Source organism: Mauremys mutica, chromosome 21 (genome assembly GCF_020497125.1).
Source record: "Mauremys mutica isolate MM-2020 ecotype Southern chromosome 21, ASM2049712v1, whole genome shotgun sequence".
NCBI classification, from domain to species: Eukaryota; Metazoa; Chordata; order Testudines; family Geoemydidae; genus Mauremys; species Mauremys mutica.
The window spans coordinates 12,820,487-12,847,842 of record NC_059092.1 but is presented as its reverse complement, the minus strand read 5'-3'; the positions used below and the strand labels follow the sequence as shown (position 1 = coordinate 12,847,842).

The window sequence follows — 27,356 nt, the reverse complement described above, 5'->3', positions numbered from 1 at the left end:
GCAGTGATACTGGGGAGAGTGTCCCGAAGACACACATGCTTCTGGTCAAAGGCATGTCTGCTGGGGGTGGGGATGGGAAGAATGTCAGATATTCCAAAACCCCAGAGGCCAAATTTTCAGCAGCTGTCAATCTGTGTCGCTCCACTGCCTTCAGTTTACTCCACCAGAGGATCTGGCCCATAAGACATGTTTGTACCTGGCCTCCTGGTGACGTGGCCAGGGCAGCATTAAAAAGTAGCAGCTGTGGATCATAAAAAAAGGAGCCATGTAAATGCCTAACAGATCGAGTGCCCCTTCTTTCTATTATGGGTTCTTTCCCCTCGGGGAAGGCAGGTCGACTCGTATTTAACTGAGGTTACACTTGATCTGAACCAAAAGAAGCCAGTGCTTTCAGGAAGAGCATTCAGATAAAACATAAGTCGGTGTTCCCTGCCCCAGCTGGTCTTTGCCCCCTGGCTTTGCAAATGGAAAAGAAAGAGCCCTTAGCCAGCAGTCCAGGCTGGTTCCCTCCCCTCCCCCTGCCTGGCTGTCTTTTGGGCACGGAGCACTTAGAACTAGGAACACAGCTTGGTGAGGAAAGAAATAAAATAACTGACTTCATCAGGCTTCATCACATTCTCGGCTAGTTAACCATGAACTGTGACCGGAGAAGCTCTGATTTCCCTATTGCTGGAATAAGCAGCAAACACGCAGACAGGCTCCCTGCTTCCTTAAACCTGCAAAAACAAGGGAGCCCTTCAAAGCTCATCCATCCGCTCAGTCCTCTCTCTCTCTTCCCTACATTCTAAATCCCTGATAGTGTAAATCCTCACATTTGCTTCCCTCCCTCTCTCCCTCAGTCACACACACACTCTCTCCCCCTCCTCCCTAGTCGGCTGCTATCTGATCTATGATGATATGTGATCTCTTGGATACAACCACACACACACACGCACACACACAAACCACCTGGCATTGCTACCCAGCTGAGCAAAATGTCTTTCTCCTTGCAGCGGTGCTCATCATAGCTTTCAAATCCTTGACGATGTGGCCATGCTTTCCCCTCTGCCTTCTACTTTCTCTCGGTTTCTGCCTGGTCTTCCTGCCCTTGGGGCATCTTTGCCCTCCTCTCTGTAGCTGTATGGACTCCCACACCATAGACTGCAGGGATCAAGGACTCCCCACTGTTCCTAATCTTTTTCCACTGGACGTACGGAAACTTCTCATAGCTGACAACAACATTCAGGCGATACCAGCTGATTTCTTTATATTTTATGGGGACCTGGTCTACTTGGACTTCAGGAATAATTCAATCACCTCCTTAGAAGAGGGCACTTTCAGCAGTTCCACCAAGCTGGTGTTTTTAGACCTAAGCTACAATAATTTAACGCAGCTTGATGCTGGGATATTCAAGTGGGCAGAGAAGCTGATAAAATTAAGCCTTGGGAACAATAACCTAGTGGATGTGGACGAGGCTGCTTTTGAGAACCTGGAACAGCTCCAAGTGTTAGAACTGAATGACAATAACTTGCAGAGCCTCAACGTGGCTGCCCTGGATGCACTTCCGTCCCTTCGGACTATACGTCTAGAGGGCAACCCGTGGGTCTGTGACTGTGACTTTGCCAACCTCTTCAGCTGGATACAAGAGAATGCATCTAAGCTTCAGAAAGGTAAAGCTAAATGACTTGCAAGGAGCTTTTGTGTGTGTGTGTGTTTGTGTGCGTGTGTGTGTGTGCGCTCTCTCACTCTGTTCCTGTTGGTCAGCTTGTCTGTCTGGGTGTATTGCCTGCAGTGATCCAACCTGTGAATTCTGGTCCTACCACAATTACAGGTTTGAACCAGTGAGTCCCTTAAAATGAAGCCGGTTTCCTTTAGTAACAACATGCGTTCCCAGTAAATGTGATATTTTGGTCCTGAGACTAAAACCTATCCAGGTTGAGAAGGAGCCTTTTCAGTTAGGGTAACCCAGCACTAATTCTCTTCCAGGCTTTGGTTTCTATTAAGTAAATAAATAGATTCCCCTTAATAAGCCCTTTGAATGGCTGAATATTTGTGCCAGCACATGGGGGAACCTGATTTTACCCTGCCTAGATTTTCTGTGAAGCAGCACAGGATAGTTCAGTCCACGCATCCCATTTTATACCACTGTGGTTGTTGACCCTTTCCTGGAATTAGTTGCTTTTGATTGCCTGCATTAGGATCTCAAATTCCAGCTTGGTTGTTGCTGGTTTTCATACAAATAACATAGCTTTTAGTTTTGGAAGCCAATTTACATGAGAGCTCAAGCTGCAAAATTTGGAACGGCATCCAGGTTTGGATCTGGAACACTTCAAACGGCAAAGCACTTGGTTCTGGGGTTTTGGCTGGTTATTTTTCAGGTATGTATTGAAATAATATTAAAGCAGCCATGTGCAGGAATCCAGACTCTCCCTGCCCAAAGCTCCTTTTAATCTTAAAAGCCTTAGCTGGAGATCAACCATAGTTCATGGCTCCCAACAAGCACCAGGTCATAAACTCATGCCACTCAGCCCCAAAGATGCACGTGAAAGACAAACTGCTAGGAGCGTAGGTGCTAACAGTGTTACTGAGGGTCCACAGAGTAACACCACAATGAGATCACTGCTGCCTCGTCTGCTTCTGAGCAGAACTGTGTTTGACTTGGGAGGACTGGGGGGCGGGGTGATAAAGGGCTGAGGCTTGAGAGCCAGGGAGAATGGGAGGAGATGGAGAAAGAGGGAGAATTCATTCTCTAAAGAGCATCTCTGTGTATTTCATGGAGCGTCAGAGGCAGAGAGGGGAAAACACAGAATGAGCCAAGAAAACGATTTCAATAGCTTTTTCCCTCCTCTTCGTTACCAGAGAGGCTGTCATCGCTTATGTGAGCTCTCCCTGTGCTCATGACCTTGGGTGGCATTTGAGATACATTAATCTTGTTTGCCCTAGATGCTCAAGGATGTAATGGAACCAGCTCCTATTAGAGATGAATGAAGTGATTTGGGGAGGAAAAGGGTTGATCTCCCCACCCGCACCGGGTGTGAGCCGAATCTTGACCTACTTCCCCCACGATGCCTGGGGCCAGCTTTAGTCTGTCTCTGAGCTGAGTGTTGGCAGGATCTGAGCCAAAGCCTGGCCCATCTCTTCCCTGTATCCAAGCCAAACCTTCATCCATCTGCCCCTCTGTGTCCCAACGGAACCTTCACCCATTTCCCGCAACTCCTTGTCTCAACGGCATTTTAATTTTTCTCCCCAAACCTTTAACTGAGCAAAAGCTGTGATCATTTTCCTCCCACCTCCTTACCTGAGCCAGCATTATCCCTCATTCCACCCCTTTTTCTTAGCCAATCTTTCTCCCATCCCCCCAAACCAACCCAATCTGTTCCACGTTCAAAAATATTCAAATAATGAGACCCTCCCCTCCCCAATCTGCCTCCCTTCCCAGCATACCTTCCTCCCCCCCTCCACTTTCACCCTCCCATTGGTCTTATGCCTGTTCCTAAGTTTACCTGTGTTTCTTTTGCCTGGAAATCCCTAGAGATCAAGTTTTCTTACAGAATTTCCCATGCTTCCTGAGGTCAGCGAGGCTAAAAACACTTTGTCACAATGTTTTGTTTCAGCCATTTCCAACCCCAGATGAACCCAAGAATATCCATATATTTATTCTGAGCTCCAGAAGGAGGTGAGAGATGGAACCTCCATCCTTAGAGGTTTTTAAGGACCAGCTTGAAAAAGCCCTGGCTGGGATGACTTAGTTGGTGTTGGTCCTGCTTTGAGCAGGGGTTTGGACTAGTGACCTTCTGAGGTCCCTTCCAACCCTAATCTTCTATGATTCTATGAGAGGAAGACCACTTGGAAGTCGCTGGGTAAAGAGGTAAATAACAGGGATAACCTCATGGTAGGGGTTTACTATAGACCGCCAAATCAGGACGAGGAGTGGATGAGGCATTTCTAGAACAAATAATAGAGATATCCAAAACACAAGATCTGGAAATAATGGGGGACTTTAGCTATCCAGATATCTGTTGGAAAAGTTATACAGTAAAACACAAAATTTCCAGTAAGTTGTTGGAATGTGTTGGGGACAATTTTTTTTGTTTCAGAAGGTGGCGGAAATAACCACGGGACAGCCATTTTAGACTTCATTCTCACCAACAGGGAGGAATTAGTAGCAAATCTGAAGGTGGAAGGAATTTTGGGTGAAAGTGATCATGAAATGATAGATTTCATTATTCTAAGGAAAGGAAGGAGTGAGATCACCAAAATAAGGATAATGGACTTCGGAAAAGTAGACTTCAACAAACTAAGAGAACTGGGAAGTAAGATCCCATGGGAAGAAAATCTAAAGGAAAATGGAGTTCAGGAGACCTGGCAGTTTCTCAAGGAGTTGATATTAAAGACAAAACTGCCAACTATTCCAATGTGAAGGAAAGATGGGAAGAATATAAAAGAATAGGGCTCCCTCTTTAGTGGCCTGTAAATCAAGAAGGAATTCTACAAAAAGTGGAAACATGGGCAAATTGCTAGGGAGGAGTACAAATATAGGAGAATAGCACAAGTACGTAGGGACAAAATTAGTAACAAAGTGAGTTCCAGCTAGCAAGGGACATAAAAGACAATAAGAAGAGGTTCTAAGAATACATTAGGAGCAAGAGAAAGACAAAGGAAAGTATAGTTCCTCTGCTTAATGGGGAAGAAAAGCTAATAACTGATGTCATCAAGAGGGCTGAGGTATTTTAATGTCTATTTTGCCCCAGTTTTCACTAAAATGGTAAATTGTGACCGGATACTTAATATAATTAATATTAACAACAAGGGGGAAGGAACAAAGCCAAAATAGGAAAAGAACAGGTTAAAGAATATGTTAGATGTACTCAAGTCAGCAGGGACTGATGAAATTCATTGTAGGGTACTTAAGGAACTAGCTGAAGCAAGCTTGAAACCATTAGCAATTATCTTTGAGAACTCAGGGACTATGGGTGAGGTCCCAGAGGACTGGAAAAGGGCAAACATAGTATCTATCTTAAAAAAGGAGAACAAAGAGGACCAGGGGAATTATAGACCAGCCAGTTTAATGTCAATATGTGGAAAGATACAGGATCAAATGATTAAACAATCAGTTTGTAAGCTCCTAGAGAATAATAGGGTTGTAAGGAATAGCCAGCATGGATTTGTTAAGAACAAATCATGCCAAATAAACCTAATTTACTTCTTCGATAGGGTTACTGATCTAGTGGATAAGGGAGAAGCTGCAGATGTGACATATCTTGATTTTGGTAAGGTTTTGGACCACAAATAGAATACGAGTCAACAATGTTATGCAAATGCGAAAAAGGCTAATCCCATTCTGGGATGTATTAACGTGAGTGTTGTATGTAAGATCTGGGAGGTAATTGTCTCACTCTCCTTGGTGCTGGTGAGGTCTCAGCTGGAGTTCTGTGTCCAATTCTGGGCACCACACTTTAGGAAACATGGACAAATCACTCTTCTCTGGACTCTCTCCAACAAAAGTGATAAAAGGTTTAGAAAATCCGTCCTATGAGGAAAAGTTAAAAAAACTGGGCATGTTTAGGCTTGAGAAAAGACAACCGAGGGGGAATCTGATAACAGTCTTCAAATATGTTAAGGGCTGTTATAAAGAGGACAGTGATGGTTGTTCTCCAAATCTGCTGAAGGTAGGACGAGAAGTAATGGGCTTAATCTACAGCAAGAGAGATTTAGGTTAGATATTAGGAAAAACTTTCTAATTATAAGGGCGGTTAAAGCACTGGAATAGGCTTCCAAGGAAGGCAGTGGAATAGCCATCACTGGAGGTATTTAAGAACAGGTTGGACAAACACATGTCAGGGATGGTGTAGGTTTACTTGGTCCTGCCTGAGCACGGAGCTGGACTTAACTTCTCAAGGTCCCTTCCAGTCCTACATTTCTGTGATTCCATGATTCTATGAATCAACAGAGCAGAGGAGCTCACCAACTTACCGAAAAAAATTCACTAAACTTTTTCAAGCTTTCAGAAGATTGAGTTTGATTTGACTTTGCAGCAAAGGTTTGGGCAGGTTCTTATTTTGTCTCAAATGGTCTCCCTGTCCCTATACCCCAATCCTATGAACACCGGCTTAACTTGCCTGACAGGGCAGTGCCATTGACTTCACGGAGACAGTTCACATGAGTGAATTGAAGTACATACATTTAGAAGGGGCTGGAGCTCTAGTTCCCGTTGCCTCATCAAAGCTACTGCTGTTAAAAGTGCAGGCTGTCTATTTCATTAAACTGTGGAAAGTTTAATGAAATAGGTGAGGGCAAACCCAAGCCACAAAGGGCAAGATTTTCTCAACAATACTTTAAAATCATTGGGCCCCCGGCCCCCACTCTTCCCCACTTCTTCCCCCAAGACCCCATCCCTGCCCTGCCTCTTCCCACCCCCGCTCTGCCCCTGCCCTGTTCCGCCCTCTCCCTCGAGCGCGCCCTGTCCCTGCTCCTCCCTGTCCCCCCCCGCCACTAAACAACTGATCGTGGTGGGCAGGAGGTGCTGGGAGGGAGGGGAAGGAGTTGATCCGTGGGGCCACTGGTGGAAGGGAGGTGCTGGGGTGGAAGGGGAGGAGCTGGCTGCCTGTGGTGCTAAGCACCCACTAATTTTTTTCCATGGGTGCTCCAGCCCTGGAGCACCGACGGAGTCGGCGCCTGTGCAAACAGCAGTCCACCTGGACATTTGGCGATCAGACTAACTGAATTCCCTGATGTGCTGCTGCAAGTTTGGAGTCACAGAGGCTTGTTCTTGCTGACAGCACATCAAGATAAGTAGGGCAGCCAGCGTTATGCCTGGAAACAGTTTAGAAAGGAAAGACAGGGACAAATTGTGCAGGTTTCAAGATAAAGGTCTGAACTCAGCACCACACTTTTCCTTTTCACGTCTAAAGCAATCCCAGTGTTGGAATATCACAGTACACGCTAATGGGGAACGCTGAGATGTGGCGAACTGGCTGGTGATTATCTCCACTTGAGATTGTTTAGGTATATGGCGGGATTAACAACTCAGATTGTCAAGGGATCGAGCTGTAAAGTTATTGAGCCTGGGAAGCTCATATGCCTTTCATTCAACAATACTGAGTTCCTGTTTGAAAAGAAAAGAAAGACACCCCCTCCTGAAATACAGGTGGAAATTTAAGGGGGGAGGGACTGATTCATCAGTGCCCTATGCCTCTTTGCACCAGCTGTAATGCCCCATCAATTTCAGTGGACATCCTTGGCAGGCTCAAAGCTGGTTCAGGGCATCAGGGTGGATTGGAGGAGGAGAAAGTGGGCCAGAAGAGGCAAGAGGTACACGTCTGCTATTCTGTGGCTACTATAACAACCATAGGGGTGTCCCTAACCTGCACTAGGGACTGAACTGGGGCCCAGGACTGCAGCTTTCAGATACTACTGTGAAATATGGCCCCTGTAAGGATCAGACAGGTGGAAAGAAACAGAAACTAAGTGGCTGGGGGAGAGAAACTTCAGGGTAGTCAGATGCTGTAAAATTACTCTTGGTTGTGAGCTTAAAATGAGACTGTTGAAAATGCAGTTTGATGTGCCCTGTCTCTCCAGGATAGCAGAGAATGACACAAACTGGAACTGTGGATTGACTCCACCAACTACCCCACTCCTGAAATTTGGGCATTTCCTTAAAATGAGATCCTGATCCAAAAGTGCCTTGAGTTTGGGTTTTGCCAAACAGACACCCAGCTGATGAAGTTCAACCCCTAGTTGATGAGGTTTGAAAAACATTCGAACCCCCCTGCAGTGTAGCCCATCTGAATAGAAATTCCATTCTGCTGCAGCAGATATGGGCCAAACCCCAGAACAATTCATCCCAAACACCCTCCTTCCCCCTACACTCCAAATGTTTGGATAAATCGGTGACCTGGATACAGGGCTGGCTCCAGACCCCAGCGCGCCAAGCGCGCGCTTGGGGCAGCATTTTGCCGGCAGGGCGGCAGGCGGGTCCGGCAGACCTTCCGCAGTCATGCCTGCGGGAGGTCCACCGGAGCCGCGGGTCCACCGGACCTCCCGCAGGCATGACTGCGGAGGGTCCACTGGTCCTGCGGCTCTGGTGCACCTCCCGCAGGCATGTCTGCTTGGGGCTGCCAAATTCCTAGAGCCGTCCCTGCCTGGATATGAACCACAATTCAACCTATGACGTTTTGCAAAACCTACATCCATTGTGCCTGATTTCTAATTAGCAGGGCAACTACTGGAAAAGGCCTCTGAAGTTATTTTTTCTGCTGATCTGTCTTTGACTGTTTGACCTGAAAGTCTCTTCTCAGCTATGCTGCTCCTGCCTATCTGGCTCTGTTGCTTCGCACAAACAGCTGGCATTTGATTCCTTTTATAGATCTCAGGCTTTATACACCTAACCTTTATTTCTAAATAAAGCATTACTCAGCAAAAAGTACTTCTTCTCACACCCTAAATTGCAGGCAAACTTGTGACAGGAGCTGCATAAAATGTTTTGCACTCAAAACAAAGGGCTGCTGATCACTTTGCCAATTTTATGGAAGGCAAGTGCATGTTTTTAAAAATGCAAAATGTTGAATTTTCATCACAATCCAGAACAAAGGGCAATCCCCCCTCCCCACATCTAAATTATTCCAAGTTTAGCGAAGACTGAACTTGTGCAATGCATCAAGTTGTCAAAAGAAGTGTAGGTCAGTGTAATAATAATATTTGGATTGTATATAGCAGCTTTGATCTGAAAGAATCCAAAAAGTGCTTTCCAAACTATGGAAGAAATTCAACCTGAGGTTTAAATCTGGTGCCAGCTCTCTGCACAGGGGATGAATTTCATTGGATATACATGTGGCACCATTGAATTGCAGCAACCAGGTAGATGATGGGTCCACAGAATACTAAGAATAGTGAGGGAGAAAACCAGGGCAAATGGCTGCTCTTAAGAAATCCTCCAGCCGATCTGTAGAGTCTATGCGGAGAAGACAGGGTCTCTTTCATTAAAGATCTCATTTGGATCAAGGGCTGAGCTGGCTTTGCCAGGATTTGACCCTGTTGGTTGAAGAAGTCAAGGGAAGTGCACATTTGAGGCTTATACCATTATGGCATCCCCTCTGCTTCGTTCTATTGGCTCCATAACACATTTTATTTTTTGCTTGCTGGGTTTTACCAGAGGTGATTGACAAGGTCCAGATTCACCAGAGTGGAAACTTTAAGAGGGAAGGAGCTCACATGGGTTCCTTTAAGGACCCTGATAGAAGTGGGGTGAGAAATGTGCTATTAAAAAAGCGAGAACTAATGCAGGGCATTTGGAGGGTTGGTGTGAATAACTTTAAAAGGCCTATTCAAACCACCCAAGTCTGCTGGGTCTGCAGGGCTGGTCTAGGGAGATCTTGGGACTATTGGATAAAATCTTGACCTAACTGAAGTCAAAGGAAATTTTGCTCTTGACTTCTGTAGGGCCAGGATTTCATCCATAGTCTCATGAGATTTCTGGTATTTGCTGCTTGATGTAGAATGAAGTAATGCCATGAAAATACAACCCTGCTGCTTCATGCAGAATGAAGTAATGCCATGAAAATGCAACCCTGCTATCTGTAACAACCTTCCTGTATCTCCAGACCTCATCTGCTCTCTCTCTCTCATGTCCCGTTTCAGCTGAAAAGGCCTAAATGTCTTAATTTCACTCTTCTAATGTTGTTATTTACTACTGCAGGCCCCGAGGCAGCAATTTGCTGCTTGTAGGTGCGCCATGAACTGCAAGATTGGGGCCTAACTCTGCCATTTCATCATTTAAACCTGTAAAGCCTTCTGGGCACACAGCTTGGAAGGAAGATGCAATTTTAAAAATTAAATGCCGTAAAAGGACCCCATTGATTCTCCCCACTTGCATGGAAAAGGTGGGTTCCGAAGAAATGCAGGTGCTGAAGGGAATTCAAGTAGCCTGGGGTGCCTATATTTAATTAAGTGCTTTGTAGAGGTCTCTATTGCTATTTTATACCTTGCATGGACATGCCTTGGGTAGCTGTGAGCGTGACCTTGTTTACTAATGGCTAATGCATTTTTAACGTGACTTTTAATTAGAGTTTAAATAGTCCTTGAAGTGTGACTGTGGTGTCTCCTTTCTATCATCTTGCCCTCTTTTTTTTTTTTTTTCCCTTTCAGTGTCTTAGGAAAAAGCCTTTTCAGGAAGGGTGAGGAAGCTGGTGTGCTGCATTGCTCTTGCAAAGAGCAGCCACTGTGCCACTAAACCTAGTGTCAATAGTACAGGCATTCTCATCTTGTTGCTATTTAATGCATATCCCACTTAACTCCCCCCTACACTTTATAGGAACAAAAGGCTTTGATGGTCTTATTTGCTAAAACGCTGCAGCTGTGGAACTATGTCAAAGACTTGCATCAATTTAAGCAGAGGGTAAAGACTGTGAATGGCTATTATCAAAACAAAATGGTCTGGTATAATCCCTGTAATGCACCACCTCCTTTTCTGGAGTAAGATGCCTACTGTGTTGGCCACTCAGACTCCCTAACAGATTTTCAGTGGTTATAAATGTAGGAAATCAACGGTCCCAACAGAGGGAGCCATAGTGCAGATGGGGAACTGGTTTTCACTGGTGCACTATTTACCACTGCTCTGAACATGGTTAGATGACACAGTGGTTTAAATGACAATGCTGTCTACACTAGTGCTTCTATCAATGAGAGAGTCCCACCAGTGAGAGAGCAACAGTGGGAGATTCCCCATCTAAGCCTAGTAGAGTCGCAGCCACATCTCCTGTGCTGAAGTAACAATGGACTCGTAACTCTCTGGTTCCCTTTGAAAGCTGTTGGAAGGGACCCCACTGGCGGCAGGAAATCGCCCGTGAAAATACAAAGGCCCCGGCCCGAGCCATGTCATTCTCTTGTTTGCCAGGCATTCTTTTCATCAGCTGTTGCTCCGCTTTAGAAAACCGCGTGCATAAGAGTCACGTGTGACCTTAGGAGAGCCAAAGGGCATTGGCTTCATATCACAGCTGACAAACACCCTGCTGTCCTAGTGCAACCAGCAGCTTTGTAGTCAGCCACCTCCCCGATATTGACTGCTTAGAGATGAGCTGCACAACAGAACTGGGAAGCAGGCTAGGGATGAGTGAGGGAGTAGGAGAAAATGAGAGCCGTGATACACAGTAGATGAGATGAGATTATGGACAAGTTTTCTGGAGTGAGGAAGTGGAGGCTGAATTGAAGGCAGTAACAGGAAACCAATGTGGGATTCCCAGGGTGGAACAATGGAAAAGAATAACTTTAGTAACAGTGGGTTTTTTTTGTAGAATGGAGTGGGGTGAGATCAGAGGGAAAGGTTACAATGGATGAGAGTCAAGAGATGACCAATTCATGGCGTGTAGTCTAAAACAGTATGCTTCAATTTATCTGCATTCCTGATGTAGGTTCTTGCTGCCAGCAGCCAAATCCTGGCCACATTGACATCAGTGGCCCTAATGGACTCAATGAAAATGGTAAAGGTTAATTTCAAATGGTGCCCTTATATGTAAAGGCACAAGTTTTATTTAGATTTCTAGCCAGGTGGAAAGTCAGTGAAACTACTGACCTTTTTGTCACTCCTGTCTTCCTGCCAGTAGTACCTGTACCTGTTTCTCTGCTATATGCACAAGGCTGCCTTTACACTACGTGCTAGTATAGAATTAGATCAAGCTTCCACCGAAAAGGCAGGAGACTAAATAGCACAGCATTTCATCGGGTATCAGTGCATATACTAACACATCAGTAGCTTAGTACATAACATCCAAGGCCAGGAATGGAATTAAAAGCTCCAAGATCTCACACGTTCAAGCAGCTTTTAGTCTATTCATGCAGAATCCCCTAACAGAAATAAGATTCCTCCACAAGCACCGTGCATGGGCTTTTATCTATACACTGAATCCTGCTCAGTTGCAGTAAAATGATCTGTTACTGGCTTCTTTTGTTCTGTCCCTAATTTCTTAGGATTTTCAGGAGAATTTTGGTCATTCCTATTTTGCAAGTTCACTCTGGCCAAAAGTTTCAGGCTCAATCTACATTTAGGATCCAAAACAAATAGTCTGATTTGCAAAGGTGATGAGCAGTCAGCTCTAACTGAAGGTAAACTGAAGTCAGTGGGAAGTGTGGGCACTCGCCTCCTTTAAAAAAAAAGTAGGCAATTTATAGGTCTCTAAGTGTGGAATTAGGTGCCTAACCATAGACACCCAGATTTGTATATTTTTTGCCTCTCTCTTTTTTGGTAGCCATAGGCAGGAGCCTAGTGGCAGTTCAAATCTCTTCAGAGCAGAAGTCTCTCTCGGTACTTAATACAGTGAGGCAAAGTACCGTCTTCTCCTCAGCAGGCTCAGTCCTTTTTAGCCTTGGAGACACAGGCTTGGGCAAAGCAAATCCTTCTAGGTAGCACAGAGTCTGGCTATTCCTTCCCTCAGTCAGTCCCTTGTGCTTGTTTTCTTCCCTTCTGGGGACAGAGCGCAGCCTTCCTTGCTCGAAGGGTTCAGAGCCTTGCTGCACCTCACTTACTGACAGCTTCCTCCCTCTCAACGTTGGGGAAGGTTTAAAAAGGTCTCAAGCCGTTGGAGCCAGCTGAACCTAATTAGTTCCCTGGTAACTCCTTTTCCAGCTGAACCCTATTTCCCCCTGGTTATCTCTCCTCAGTGGATTGGGAGAGGCCTTTTAACCCCCTGGGACTAATTACTACGCCCCTCCCCCCCTTAGCTGTTTGTCCTGGGTTTGCCGCAACAGCTAAGACATTAGTGACAGTGTTAAAGTAGAAGAAAGGGATCCATAACTAGAGGCAGAATACAATACAAGGAATAAAATGCCACATTTATACATTTCAAGGCTTTGTAATCTCAGGAACATCAGCGAACAGCTACAATTTTACTCAAAATGACAAATATCAATTTTCTTTTCTTTTCCTGAAAAGTTGGTATGGGATATTCAAATGCTCTTGCAATAATCTTCAGTAACTCGCTCATGCAGATTAAAACAGAGTTGAGGAAAATATTTGCAGTAACCAATAAAGTTAGTCCCTCTTTCTGCTGGCTAATTGCCTGCCAACATATGTTGGGTTTTACAAATGTATCAATTATTCAATGGATAGTTTACATGTAATATTAACTGAGGCAACAGGAAGTTTCTGGTATTAGGGAATTATAATTATTAGTTGAAGAAGTAGTAAATATTTATAGTATGGTAGCACCCAAAGGGGCCAGTTGGGATTTATGTAGGGTGCTGTATAAAGAAAAGAGGCAATCCCAGCCCTAAAGGGAAAACAGACTGAAGCAATGGTATTGCAATACTAATGGGCTTCAAAATATTCCTTATAAAAGGTATAACTAATACAAACATTTCCTACAACATCCTAAGTGTTAGGCATAACCAAGGACAGAGCATGTACTCAGAAGCAGAGTCAAGTTAACCTGAGGCCAGTCGTGCTATTTACTGCTTATCTTGAGCCAGAGGAACATAAACCAAATCAGAAGTTACCGGACGATATAACATCACTCGTTGCAGACGTCTGGGGAAATATTCACAACAGATCCCAGAGCAGGCCATTTCAAAGCAATCAGTGGGCCAGCTGGTGTGTAGCTAGAAACTTGTTTGGCTAACCAGCACCAGTGACAAACATGATTGAATCATGGATATTGAATGTTACAGATTTCCTACACCGCTTAAATGTATCTGGGTGTTTTGTGTGCTGTTGGGATCGGGTAGGATGGCAGGGTCACATCTCTTTGTGTGGCACAATGTTCTAACACAGCCGGTTTTAAAAAGAGAAACAATTTTTTGCTGAAACTGTCTTCCATTTTTCATCCCCGCCCCCTCCCAAAAAAGTGGGGGGATTGATCCATTTTCCAGACTGTATCCATTTTCAAAGCACTTAAGCAGATGCATAGTCCTCGTGCCCCCCTCTACATTTAGATATGAATTAGGTGCAGTGTGAGTGCCTTCACCTGAGTGTCAGGGCTTCACCCCATTGGAGGCAGAACAACCAGCAAGACTCCTTAACAGTTCCCTCCCCCTCTGTCGTCTGACAATAGTAAAGCATCCCTGAGTCCCGTTCTTTGGACACTGAACAAGGAACTTTATTAAAATAAGTAGAGCTTCTGCCTAGAACCTTCCCTCAGCACTATCCTTCCTCACTTTCTGCTATTTAAAGAAACAGTACACATATCCTGACGTGCCTCAGAACACACCTCCTTTCAAACTATGTTCTAGAGGTCATCAGTCCCAAGCTTCCCCCTTTATTTAGACTGTCAGCTCTTTAAGACACAGACCACCTTGCTGTCATGTGCACATAAAGGCCCTAGTGCCATGCCTAGCGGCTGCCTAGCGCCTGATCTCTGCCTGGGGTTCTACGTGTTCTCATAATAACAAGAATGAGAAACAATAGACTGCTTGCAACATGAATACATCTGTCTCTGCAAACGACGCACCAGAAAGATACAGAACTTGCGACCTTGTCCTGGGGACAGCTGGAGTTTACAAGATAAAGGGTGACCCTGACCAAAATAACATACGTGACATATTTATAACACTTGTTATTTCATTTACAGATTTGGGTTTGGTATGAAGAAGCGGCTCTTCTGTGCGCTGGGTGGGAGCAGGTTGATTTATATAGAGAGTGACCAGATGTCTCAATTTTATAGGCGCAGTCCCGATTTGGGGGGCTTTTTCTTGTATAGGCACCTATTATCCTCCCCCCTCGCCCTCCGTCCCGATTTTTTACACTTTGCTGTCTGGTCACCCTATTTATATAACTGTCATCTTTATTAGCTCCAGCTAATTTTTCAACTTCAAACTTCCACAGCCCCCATGAGACACCTTTTATGGGAAAGCCTGGTAGAATTTTAAAAGGGGTGAAATCAACAGGGTTCTATAGAAGCTACTCTCAAAACCTATAGACATGAACAGTGAATGAGATCCTCGCTCCAGTTATTTTAGCCATTTCATAGAATTGTGCAGGAGGTGGCTGGGTTGTTCAGGATGTTGATCACAGTCCTGAAAGTTGCCGGTTCAGATCTCACTCACTTTCCCACTGGATCCCCATTGCCAGTGCGGTTGGACATCGTGCTGGCCACATCACGCCCGTGTGTGCTGCTGGCCCTGAAAACTGATGTGCCTTTGTCCCGTCAGTCCAATGAGCTCGGGGGAACTTACAGAATGGTGTAGCCGGGATAGAATTCTCTATTAAACTGAATAGGACAGTTCAAAAACCTCTAGAAAAGGTAACATTCCTATTACATCCTATAGAACTTTTCTTTAAGAGACTGTGGACTTACAGAAGGAACCGTTCAACTGCTAGGTTTTTACATTTTCTCCCGTTAACTGAGGTCTTATCTCCAAGGGGCTGGATAACTTGGGCACTTGTTCTTGGACCAAAATCTAGTGCTGCACTAATAAAATCTCTACAACCTTGGACAGGCCGGCATCTGAGATTGGTGACCATGTCGGGTGACCAGATAGCAAGTGTGAAAAATTGGGACAGAGATGGGGGGGGGGTAATTGGCACCTATATAAGAAAAAGCCCCAAATATCGGGTCTGTCCCTATAAAATCAGGGCATCTGGTCATCCTATGACTATTGATGTACCTGACTATGGGTTTACTATTCATGTCAGGCAGCATAACATAAATGGGACCCGTTCTTTGTCAGGTTTTAGACAGCAGTGGAGGATTGCAGTGGGGCAAGTTCTCTAGGGCTCCGGAACACAACTGACACTCTGAGCATCTCTGCACACATTTTCCCCACTTCTGTACAGTTTGTCTTCTGGCAAGGTTGTTATAATTTGTTAGGAGACTCCAAAGGATTTTTATTACTCACCAGAGAAAATCTTATCTCCCATCTGGTGATAGAAAGACCTAGTCTAAACAATCCGTATGTAAAACTGGAGCTTCATATTATGCAAGCACATAAGTAATGCTAGCTGTGCCTGTCTTGATCTTCTGTTATCTAATGTCCTGTGTTCAGACCTCTCTGTTGCACCAGGAATCATGCATAGGAAACAGTGCGGTCTAGGTGTTTGGGCTTGAACTGTGGCTCTAAGTCCTATGCCATGGTGGGGATGGTGTGGAGGCACACCACACCAATGGCCTCCTCCTAGAGAACATGACCGTGGCACCACCCTTTGACCTGAGTGACTCTACTGGCTGTTTCAGGAGCCAACTCCTTCCCAATCACTTTGGGGAACCTAGGGGAGTCCTTGGGGCAGATTTATCCTGGTACCTAAGGCGCAGGTACAGAAGGGAGTCAGCTTGCCACCTTCCACATTCAGAGGGTGAAGCATCTGGTATGGGCTGGGGCAGCCCTAGCTTGTAACCCTGTTGTAATGACCCCTGTCTTCAACCATTGCAACAGGAGTGAAGAATCACAGGGGCTCAGGTCTAGCCTGGCTGACCATTCCTACTCTCTCTTTCAGCCCACTCACAACACGCCTCATATGCAGGGAGATGGGATCAGCACAGAGCTGGTGGAGGTGACTATTGTGGGAGGCTGCTGGACAAAGCAGAAATTCATTGGGGGCACAAGCAAATAGCTCCTCCTGCTGTCGCCCCCCACCCTTTGCACACCCATGTTGGGCCAGGCACAGCCAGCCCTACCTGGTGGTGCATGGCCTCTCTTTCCTTCCTTTCACTCTGTGCTTGCATTCCAGTCAACATGCTGAAATTCCCACTGAGTTATTTTTTTAGGCCTTCAGAACGGTGACTGGTTTCAGAGCGGTAGCCGTGTCAGTCTGTATCAGCAAAAACAACGAGGAGTCCTTGTGGCATCTTAGAGACTAACAAATTTATTTGGGCATAAGCTTTCATGGGCTATAACCCACTTCATCAGAGGCATGGAGTGGAAAATACAGTAGGCAGGTATAAATATGCAGCACATGAAAAGATGGGAGTTGCCTTATCGAGTAGGAGGTCAGTGCTAATTAGCCCAATTCAATTTCGATGGATGTGGCCCATTCCCAACTGTTGACAAGAAGGGGTGAGTATCAACAGATTCAGACATGTTTGCATGGTGTGTCCCCAATTCTGATTGGAGCTCTGGGTTCTGTTGTTAAACAAATTTTAAACACAAGGGTTAAATAAAAGGTGCGGGGGGTTCTCAGCCAAGACCAGGACACTTTGCAGTGCTTATTTTCAACAGCTTGTTATTGCAGACCCTGGGATTTGCACACATTTAAGGGACAAAAGGATTGTCTAAAAAAAGTCCCAAATCCTTATGCACTGTGTATTTATGCCTTGCTAGAGTGGCTCAGTAGGTTAATACCTGTGCGACCCATTGCTGGAAAGTATCTCAGTGTTTCTCTATTATCATGGTATAATAGATCGGTACGGGTTAGATCATCCCTGCTGATTTTCACTGCAGAGAGGAAGAAAGAAGCAATAAATCATAGACAAATGGACAATACATCTGTCAGAAGATGAGGAGATGAGCTTAAATGTCATCATTCTTCTGGCCCTCTGACCCAGGTGGGTGGAGAGGATACGGACTAGGTGGGGAAGCCACTCTGTGCAGCAGCCTCCCTGTCGGGAAATAACCATTGTAATGAATGCTGACCACTTTGCAGCAGGCTGTCTGGCCTTCCTTCCTGCACAGAACCCCCAGGATCACCTGTGGGAGGGAGTTCCATGCACAGAGGAGACAGACCAGTGCATTTAAGATCCACCACGTGGATCTGTTGCTAGATGTAAGATAGGACCTCTTCTCGAATGCAGAATGTCTGTACTTCTGAAATAATGGACTCAAGTTTCATGATGATGAAGATGACTCATATTTAAATAGCATGAAGGGTGTGACACCAAGCTATGAAAGGCAAGAAAGGAATTGTTATGGTTCACATATCTTACTAAATTCATCATGTGTTGCCCAGGTATGTAGCACCTCCAGTCAGCAATCAGTAGCTATGATGCAATTTGTATTGTAGTAGTTTTCAGCCCGTGGTCCGCAGACCCACTATGTACAAGATTTCCAAAGCAGTCTGCACATCCATTCGAAATTTTTTAGGGGTCCGCAAATGAAAATGTTGAAAACCACTAGTGGTGTCCTGCATTATCTTAGACTCCATGCATCACTTGGGGAGGAGAAGCACCATGCGCAGTTGGAGACATTGCTATTATTATCACTCCTGTTACAAATAAAGGACCTGATCCAAAGCCCCTGGAAGTCACCAGGAAGACTCCCATACTGTAATGGTCTTTGGATGAGCCTCGCAAAGTTAATTCACCAATTTGAATGGAACAATACATGGTCTCTCTCTCTCCCACCCCCACCGACTCCAGCTCCCAATGAGTAATGCAGTCATGTTAGGTTATTCCCAAAAAAGCTTTAGCGGGCTGTTTTTTTCCCTCCTGGTCTCAACCAGAAGAAGGCACATACACAGTGTGGGTGAGCCATAGCTGGGAGCTAGCAAGGCCTCTTTTGTCTCAGGCCGAGCTTTGCCCATGGCATCTATTAGTTTCCATGACTAAGAACTCTGTGAAAACTCCGGGCTAAACTAGCATGTTGGAGCGTGTGAGAATAAAGCAAGTAGAAAATACCAATCTAATCTGGTTTGTTTGAGAGTGTGACCTAGATTCCAGGACCCACAGCTACACAAAGAGGAGCACTTTGTGCGTGTGTGTGTGTTTTGTTTTATAATCAGGCTTTCCATCACTGCAGCACACTCTAGTTCACACACAGCAGGAAATATTCCCCCAGGGCTCAGTACAATACAAACGCTCTTTGATTCGGATGCTTTACATCCTGATGTAAGGTGAAAACGGGGCATGTCATACATACGGGGAAAGGCACAGAGCTGACATATTCCCTTTGGGCTCAATCCTGCTTCCACTGAGGTCAACAGGAAAACTACTATTGACATCAGTTGTGCAGGATTGGGCCCCAATCTTTCCCGGTATCACACAAAGAAAATCTGCCTCTTAGATACTGGATGCATCACCATGGTGAGTTAATTCCCAGGCTCCAGGAGGTGATGCACCTAGAAACAATCTCTCTTTCTCCTGTTTCTCTCAGTTTCTTTTTCTCTCAAGAAAATAGTGTCTATCTTGGCTCCAATATGCCTGTGCATGGGTGTGCCGCTCCAGACACAACACAGCCCTAATGCTGGTGGATCCAGGCCGTGAAGGATTCCTCCTGCATAGAGACTGCGACATGCTGGGTCAGGGGGAGCAGCCAGGGTGTACTTATGCCAGGCTGATCTCTGCTTGCTGGAACAGTGCTTCCAAGAACATAGGCAGACAGTATAAATTATGCTGTTCTAAGTTAAATTGAGGACCAGATCAGTACTCCTACCGGGCCCCAGGATTATCGGGCACACTGCACCTCTCCTCTAGACTTGTGCTGACTATAACTCAGATGTACCAGAAAACAGGAGCCCTCTTTATTATAGTGCCACTTACCATAACACTATATCGCCATACCCCTATTTTTTTTGCCTGTTTGCTCTGTGCAACTATAATAGGAAAGGAAAGCTTTCACTCTGTTTTCTGCACGCTGTCCCCTGAAATGGATTGGAGTTCCCTTGCCTACTGCACGGGATAGCTGCCGTTCTGAATTTTAGTCCAGATGCTGAATGTTACAGAGGGCAGGGCTGTGTTCTGTCTCTCCTTGGGATTTTAGAATTGTTTTTTCTTTCATTCTTTCTTTTGTTCTTTGTCTGAAATAAATGTTGTCTGTGTAATAAGGGCGTGACCGACAGGAGTGCTGGCAACAAACAGGAGTCAATATTCATGGACTCCAATAGCTACTGTGGCAATCTAGGCCGAGAAATACATGCCTTGAATTTTGTGTATGGGAAAACGTAGCCGTTTGGAACTAGTTTCCCCGAATGGTATTCACAAGCTAACTCTAGTTATGGAGGCTGATAGATGGTCAGCCCAAACTAGACCATCGGATCTGACCACCTTTGAGGAAGTTTGGCTCTAGCCATGCATCCCAACTTTATGATTTTCCTAGGTGTGTGCATCTGCTAAGAATTATAATGACAACAACACTCATTTCATGGCACCAGAGAGAGTGCTCTCGATACGACAGTATCTGAAAACGAAAACAGGAAAAGCAGGCTTACACATTTCAAAATAACACACTATTAACTAGTTTTGACCTAAGAGGTCATATCGGGCCTTGACTTTCGCCGCTGGCTTCAGTGGGACTGCAAAGATGTTAGATTGTATGCTCTTTGGGGCAGGGACTTTGACTTTTATTCCATTTTTGTACCATGTCTAGCACATTGAGACCCTGATTCGGGGCCTCTGGGCACTTCTGGAACACCACTTTTAATGTCAGTAAGTCAGTGCAGATTTTTATTCTATGGATGAAATTCACCCCGTGCAGAGCCCCAGCACAAAGCTCATCAGTTACTTAAACTGCATTTAAGTCCAGTGGAATTTAAGTGGTGCATAGGCTTGGTCCTTGTGTAATACCGACAGACCTAAATCGTCAGTGGGTGGGATTGAACCTGGGACCTCAAGAGCTTATGTATGAGCCTCTACAGCATGAGCTAAAAGCCACACGCCTCTTAGCTTCAGCTGTACCCACTCATCAATCCTCCAGGCCTAGGTGTTACTAGAGGGGGACAGAGCACCACACCAAGCAGGCATGGGGTACACTTGCCCTCTGAACTTGGGGGCAGTTTCAACCTGAGTGAATATAAACAATGGGCTGCTCATGAGTATTCACGCTAGTGAAGCCCAAAGGGTCACAACCACATTCAAACTGAAATTCGCTTTCACATTTGATTATTTGCAGATTCTCTCCCCTCTCCCACCCTCCCCCCATTTTCTCTGCTGTACTTAACTGAAACCTTCCTATGTCCCCTTGGAGCAGACTTTTCTGTCACAGCATGGCACTGATCGCCTCCCCATAGCAAACATCTTCCTGTTCATTCTAATTTGCAATATGTTACCCTGATTCGCTTGTGGCTGCTCCCTAATTATGTTCCAATGTGTTTTAACCGTTAAGATATAATTAGTGTTTGAGAAGCAAAAAGCAACTAGATTTCATTATTTCTAGTGTACAAATTGTATTCAATAAATCATAGGGAAACTGGATGGTTCTGGGGAATTACATACGTAGCCTTTGCTGTCTTGGTCTCTGTTTCGACTGTAGTCTATATAAAAAGTATCCAGAAGTTTTTATTATTTTGATGGCCGCTGTGTGATGAGTTGATGGTCTCAGGCCAATCCCTGAGTTATAGGAGTAACTCCAGTATCTGGGAGCAGTAGTTGGGGAGCTCCTGCTAATTTTAACAGCAGAATGGGAGCTATGCTTCCCACCCTGCTGCTCCCCATTACTTTAACCTCTGCAGTCCCAGCAAAGAGGCCCAGGAGTAAAGTCAGTCCTGCAAATTGAGGGCACTCAGCACCCGGCAAGATGACACCCTCATAAACGGATGAAGAGACTGAATGGCTAAAACGGAGGGACTCATGGGAAAAGAATATCTGTGAATATTAATTCAAATTAAAAAGTGAATTGTGATTCGGCCATATGCCAGGAACCTGAGCTTCCCTAACCAAGAGTTTTGATCAGCGAGGGTTCAGAGAAGCAGCATGTGAATGAGGCTGCAGTTTAGGGATCGTACACGCTCTCTGCTCTGAAAATGGTCCCATTTTGGCAGGATAATTTAAAGGAATCAGGACTCATTTTCAATTTGCAATGAAGTGCATAATGGCTCAAACTCCTAGCCTTCCAAATGATTCGTCGTTGATTTGCTACAGCACCCATTATAAGCTTTCAGGGCTGTTCAAAGAAGTTCTCTTGCAGCATTCTCCAATATCCCTTTCAGAAAGTTTCTTTCTCTCCCTTTGTTATTTCCTAGCCATATCATCTCATGATTCATGACTTGACTCTTTCGACCCAGTGTGACGCATCAGCCAAGAAATTTTAAAAGACAGGATTTTTCTCAAAGGTTCAGATGATGAAAGTCTGATTTTTCAGCACAGTTGGCCAGTCAGGTCCTTTTATGTTACAAAATGTGATTGTAGCAGCCTGACACGAGGCATTTTTCAGGATACAACCGAACAGCAAGGAAATTTCTCAGAAGCAGGAGGAAAGAAACTGTCCTTTTGCTTTTGAGAGAATAAAACTGAACTTACAACATATGAGGCCTCTGCAAACTACCAGAGCACTGGACAATTAATTTCTAGGTGCAACTGTATGCAAAAGTTTTGCAGGGTTCAGGGCCACTGGCATCTACTCGTCTATCATTGACACGCTGGAGGTGGTGTGCTCTTTAAAGCTTGGTGCCTCCGTTTCCCCATATATTAAAAGGGAATAATACATGCCTCACAAAGGTATTAGGGAGTTTAATAATTTAGGGTTAGATTTTCAAAAGCACTTAAGCAATTTAGGAGCACAAGGCCCTTTGAAAGTCAATGGGAAATGTGGGCCTAAATCACTTACTTGCTTTTGAAAATCACAACATTAATATTTGTAAAACATATTAAGATGCTTGCATAACATTAAATCTATTTGGGGGTTTTCTAGGTTGGACTTCACTGTCAGACTTTCAAAACAGCTCAGGGCTAGATTTTCAAGTGTTCATCACCCAACATTGGGGGCTGATTTTCAGTCATGCTCAGAACCCTATATGCGAGGCAGACAAAGGGAAGAATGTATCAAATAGACCAGTAGCGGCTCCCTGGCCATTAATACGCATTTCTCGTATTTCTCCTTTACATTCCTATCCTCAATAGCCAAGTAAAGTCCATCATGCTAACGACCCCTGAAGAGTTCACTCACTTTACCCATCAGTCCATCAAAGCACTTCCTTGGCACCATTAGAAATACTCTCTCCAGTCTGCTTGCTCTGCAAGGAGGAGATTACTTTTACTCGTGTCCTCGCTGTCCGTATCAAGCTACATTCATACTCGGTTCTGAATTTGGATTTCCTAACTTCATCATAAAGAAACCAAACTATTATGCAGCTCTAATTATTCCTCCCGCATTATTGAGGAATGCCATCTTATAACAAAGTGTAAAGGAGAAGGTGAAAGCAGATCACAGAATTAATCAAGCATCGGTTAAGCCCAAGCTGTTATCTTGATCAGAAGGAAAAACATCACTATAGTTTTAGCCATAGGAAGCGGGTGGAGGGGAGGCCAAAGTTCACGACATCCGCACCAAGGGCTGTTGTCCTGGACATCTCTCTGCATGTCCTTTGGCTTAAAAGAACAATGATCTGTTTCAAACAAGATAATTACAAAGGGTAAAATTTACCCTCATGCGAAGGGCAGCACAAGACTTAGGCATTAGTCAAGTCTCACTTTAGCCCTCAAAATAAAGTGTAATTGGGATTTAGATGGTGCATAACATTGCTCACCCTTTGCGCAGAGGGGAATTTTACCCCACCTGGTTGGTTTTGTTGCTGTACACCGGGGGACAAAAATCCCACAGGTATTATAGGGTCATATATGAAAATAATACTATGATGTGGAGGCTTACATTTAAGAATGTGTTTTATTTTTATAGGTGACTGTAGCACACAAGAAACATACCCAAAACAGACAGCCCTGAAGCCTGAAGTCCTGTTGTTATTTGCAGAACATGCATGTTGCAGGAGTGCATAACTCAGCCTTCATGGTCCATTCTATCCTTGCCTTCTTTGCTGAGGTCAACACTAATGTTCTGTTTTGGGGATGTGGACACTTGTCCAGTACTCCCAAAGCTTATTTCGCACGGGCTGTGTAACAACAGCCATCAGATGATGTCAGCTTTTAGTCACTTCCTTCCTGGACTCACTGAATACAAACGTAGAAACCTAAAGGTGATCCCCATACAAATCTCCCCAGCTATCCGGCTCCCGGCTTTAATCAAGTAAACGACTGGCCAATGCGCTTCTCATCTCCTCCCTCTTTTATTTTTTTTTCTTTGCAGGTCTACATGAACTCCAGTGTTCCCTGCCAGTGGAAAACAGAAGAATCTCTCTGGATGAATTATCTGAGGTCAGCTTCAGTGAATGCAAATTTAGTTTGTCGTTAACGGATCTGTTGATCATCATCTTCTCTGGAGTCGCGGTCTCCATCGCCGCCATTCTGTCAAGCTTCCTCTTGGCGGCGCTGGTGCATTGCTTCCAGAGATGCGCTCCCAGCAAAGATGACGATGACGAAGAAGACAGCGAGGACTGAACCTTTCCTGTATTTAAATATCCCTCGTTTATAAATTACAGGATCAACAGCCAATGTCGAAGAAGAAAGAAAGAAAGAAAAGCGAACCTAGATCTCTTGACGCTGGATCTGTTTCTGTGGAGTTCAATCAAACGATGCTTTTAAACTCAGGGTGGGGCTAGGGGAGGAAGAAAGAGGGGAATGAATCCAAAAGAAGTTCCAGTGTTTGGAAAAGGTTGTCCTCATGACAGCATATTGTACTTAATAGATTGTTCTAATTGCACCCTGAAAGGGGCCCGCTATATGTAGCATAAATACAGAGCTCTCAGTTGGAAATACAGAAGCAATTTCATATGGTCTCCTCCCTCTACCTGGGGAGGGGGAGAGCCAGGTAAACTCCCCCAACTTCCCAAACGACCAGATTCAATTAAATTGGTTCATAGAGTTGTGTAAACCATTATAGGAAGTTTGACATTTTCTTTACACACGGTGTCTCTGCAAAGATTCTCCCACAAGTCAGTGCTCCGAGTTATGGGCCTCATTCAAGCAAAGAAACATTTTAAATAAACCAATCGTGTTCTAGGTCTCAACAACAACAAAAAAACAACCCTCAAGCATTAGCTGCAGTTAAGCCACTTCCCAGCATACCTTTGGCCAGGGTATAAATAATGATAGATTTCTTTTTTGGTTTTGGGGGCAATGAAGCAAAGACAACCCTTAGCTCTGCAATACTGGGGACCAGGACCTTTCTCCTAATGTATCATTAAATCCTGGAACAACACTGGGTGTCATTAGCCACTTGAACAACTTCACTATAATCAGCAGAGGGACACGCCAACTGGAATTGCAGTCTGCATACAGCAATGTACTGAAATACTCTGGTGCATTCGTTCTACTTCATTATAAATAGAGCTTCATTATACCCAAGTTCATGACCATGAGACCTGAGCATGAAGCAGAACACTGCATTTGAACATCCCCAAAGATTGAGAGGTTTCTTCTGAGTTTGCATTTTAAAATTGGTTCCCTCAGCTGAACTGGAAAAGCCCCAGTCTCGGGACATTTGCAATCTGGGTCAGATCTGTCTCCGAGTTTTGAAGCTTAAGGCCAGGCCTAGCTAGAAGTGAGTTCCAAGTATGAGTATACGAAGTTCCCATTATAAAATACAAAACAAACCATCTGGATTGTGAATACCCACAATATTGGAGAGTTTGGTATGGAGGTTTTAGCTTGGCCCAGCATTGAGACGAGGCCAAGGGTAAAATGTGGCTGTGGATCGTGGTTCAGAATACAAATCCCCATCCACGTTTAGACACTGATTTGGGGCAGGATTTAAATATGTGCTGATGCCCCAATGATTTCAGTAGGATTGAAGCATGTGATTAAGTGCTGTCCTGAATAAGGATGCTTTGATGAATCAGGGTCTTAGGAGGTACTCTCATAGCAGAGATGGCTTCTCCCCCACCCCAGTCACAGTCATCCCAACAGCCTTGGCACTGGATAGAAGGATTATGTTATGTTTCCACAAGGCAGGAATCACCAGGGAGTTTGCTTAGGAAGGGGGCTGACATTTATCAAAGAATATTTTAAATCGTTTATTTCTTCAGTGAGTCAATATTGAATAAATAGACATGATGAAAAATGATGATTTTAATGCATGGAACTGGGGTGAGATATTAGAAGAACTGAGAATCTTCTCCTATTCTTGCTTTGGCAGCATGACGCAGTCAATGAAAATTATTGGCCAATAAGGCCCTGATCTTGCAAGCAGATCCAGGCGGGACGATCCTGGTATTCACACACCCCTTATTGAATTCAGTTGGACTTCAAGCAGGAGCAAGGGTCTGCTTGCAGAATCTGGCTCTAAATTATTGTTTTGAAATACTAAGGGCTATGTTCTGCTCACAGTTGCACTGGTATCAATCCAGAATAACACCAGTGAAATCAATGGAGTTAATCCAGATAGGCACCAATGCAAACAAGAGCGGAATCTGGCTCTAGAATGCATCAATTCTGACTGTATTATAGGTCTTATCAAAACTTGATTTCATCTATAAAAGGGCAGATATTTTTGTTAAAAAGATAAATGAACATTTATTACAGGAGATTTTTGGAATAGCAATGGACAGCTTTTTTGGATAAGTATATTTTTAAAAAATTTGTCATGGAAATATTTTTTTTAAAATGTACAGACTGAAAATATTATTTAGAAAAGCTACGAAGACTGAAAATAGTATAAAAAAAAACAAAAACAAACACAAAAAATGTAAAAGCAAGCCAAGAACTATGCTCTGTTGTAGAAGACTCAGATGTGACCATAAGTAGCATCTAACTACTGTAAAAACTGGTATTGTTTCTGTAAAACATTTTGTTTGCTATGATTTTGCCTTGCACAATTCATGCGGATTGATTTTTATGGCAATCACCCAAATCCCTTGTATCTATAGTGTGTGCTAATTGCTCAAACAGATGGGAGTGAAATTTAATTTGCCTATTTGACAGGTCGTGTGGGTCAGTGGATAAGGAACAAGACTGGGACTCAAGAGACCTGCGTTCGGTTTCCAACTCTACCATTGGCCTGCTGTGTGACTTTTGACAGGTCACGTTCCGTCTCTGTGCCTCAGTTTCCCTATCTGTACAAGGGGGATTAATACTTATTTATCTTTACAAAGTGCTTTGAGATCTGTGGGTGAAAAGCACTATTGGGCTATGTATTATTATTACATAAGCTAGGCTGGAGCACAAGATATACAGTAAATCTAATTCTGATCTTACATCAGTATAATTCCATTGATCTCGGTGGAGTTACTTCTCATGTACACCAGGGTGAGATCAGAATCCAGCCTAGTGTAATTCAGTTTCTCATTCCACCCTCTCTCTCCAGCTTCTTCAACTTGATGTAATGTTACAGTTATAATCATAAGACTATTCTTTCTGGAAATACACTGAGACAAAATTAAGTGGTCCAGTCAAAGGATATGCTGCATCAATTCTCTCTTACTCTCTTCTTGCTCTTTCAAGAAAATGAAACGACATGATTTTCACTATGTAGTGCCATGGTTACAAATTACACAAATATATTTCTAATGAATATATTGCTTCTGTTATTTGTTTGTATATGAGAATGAACACAACACCCCCCCACAAACAAGCACCTGATTCTGTTCATATTAAAAAGACGCTTTTCACAACATGAGTGGAAATACACAACTCCTTTGCCCTACTCGCTCAGTTAATGAAAAATGCGCCATTTGCAGCATACACAGATATGTTAGCAAC

General features: G+C 44.3%; 1 protein-coding gene across 1 annotated transcript; it reads left to right on the top strand.

Annotated features, from left to right (window-relative positions):
- Positions 1-889: 889 nt before the first annotated feature.
- On the top strand, positions 890-27,340 carry LRRC38 (leucine rich repeat containing 38). The gene is made up of 2 exons (XM_044995948.1): positions 890-1,649; positions 23,848-27,340. Exons 1-2 carry the CDS (start codon positions 890-892, stop codon positions 24,096-24,098), a joined length of 1,011 nt encoding a protein of 336 aa, XP_044851883.1. The 3' UTR covers positions 24,099-27,340.
- The last annotated feature ends 16 nt before the right edge of the window (positions 27,341-27,356 follow it).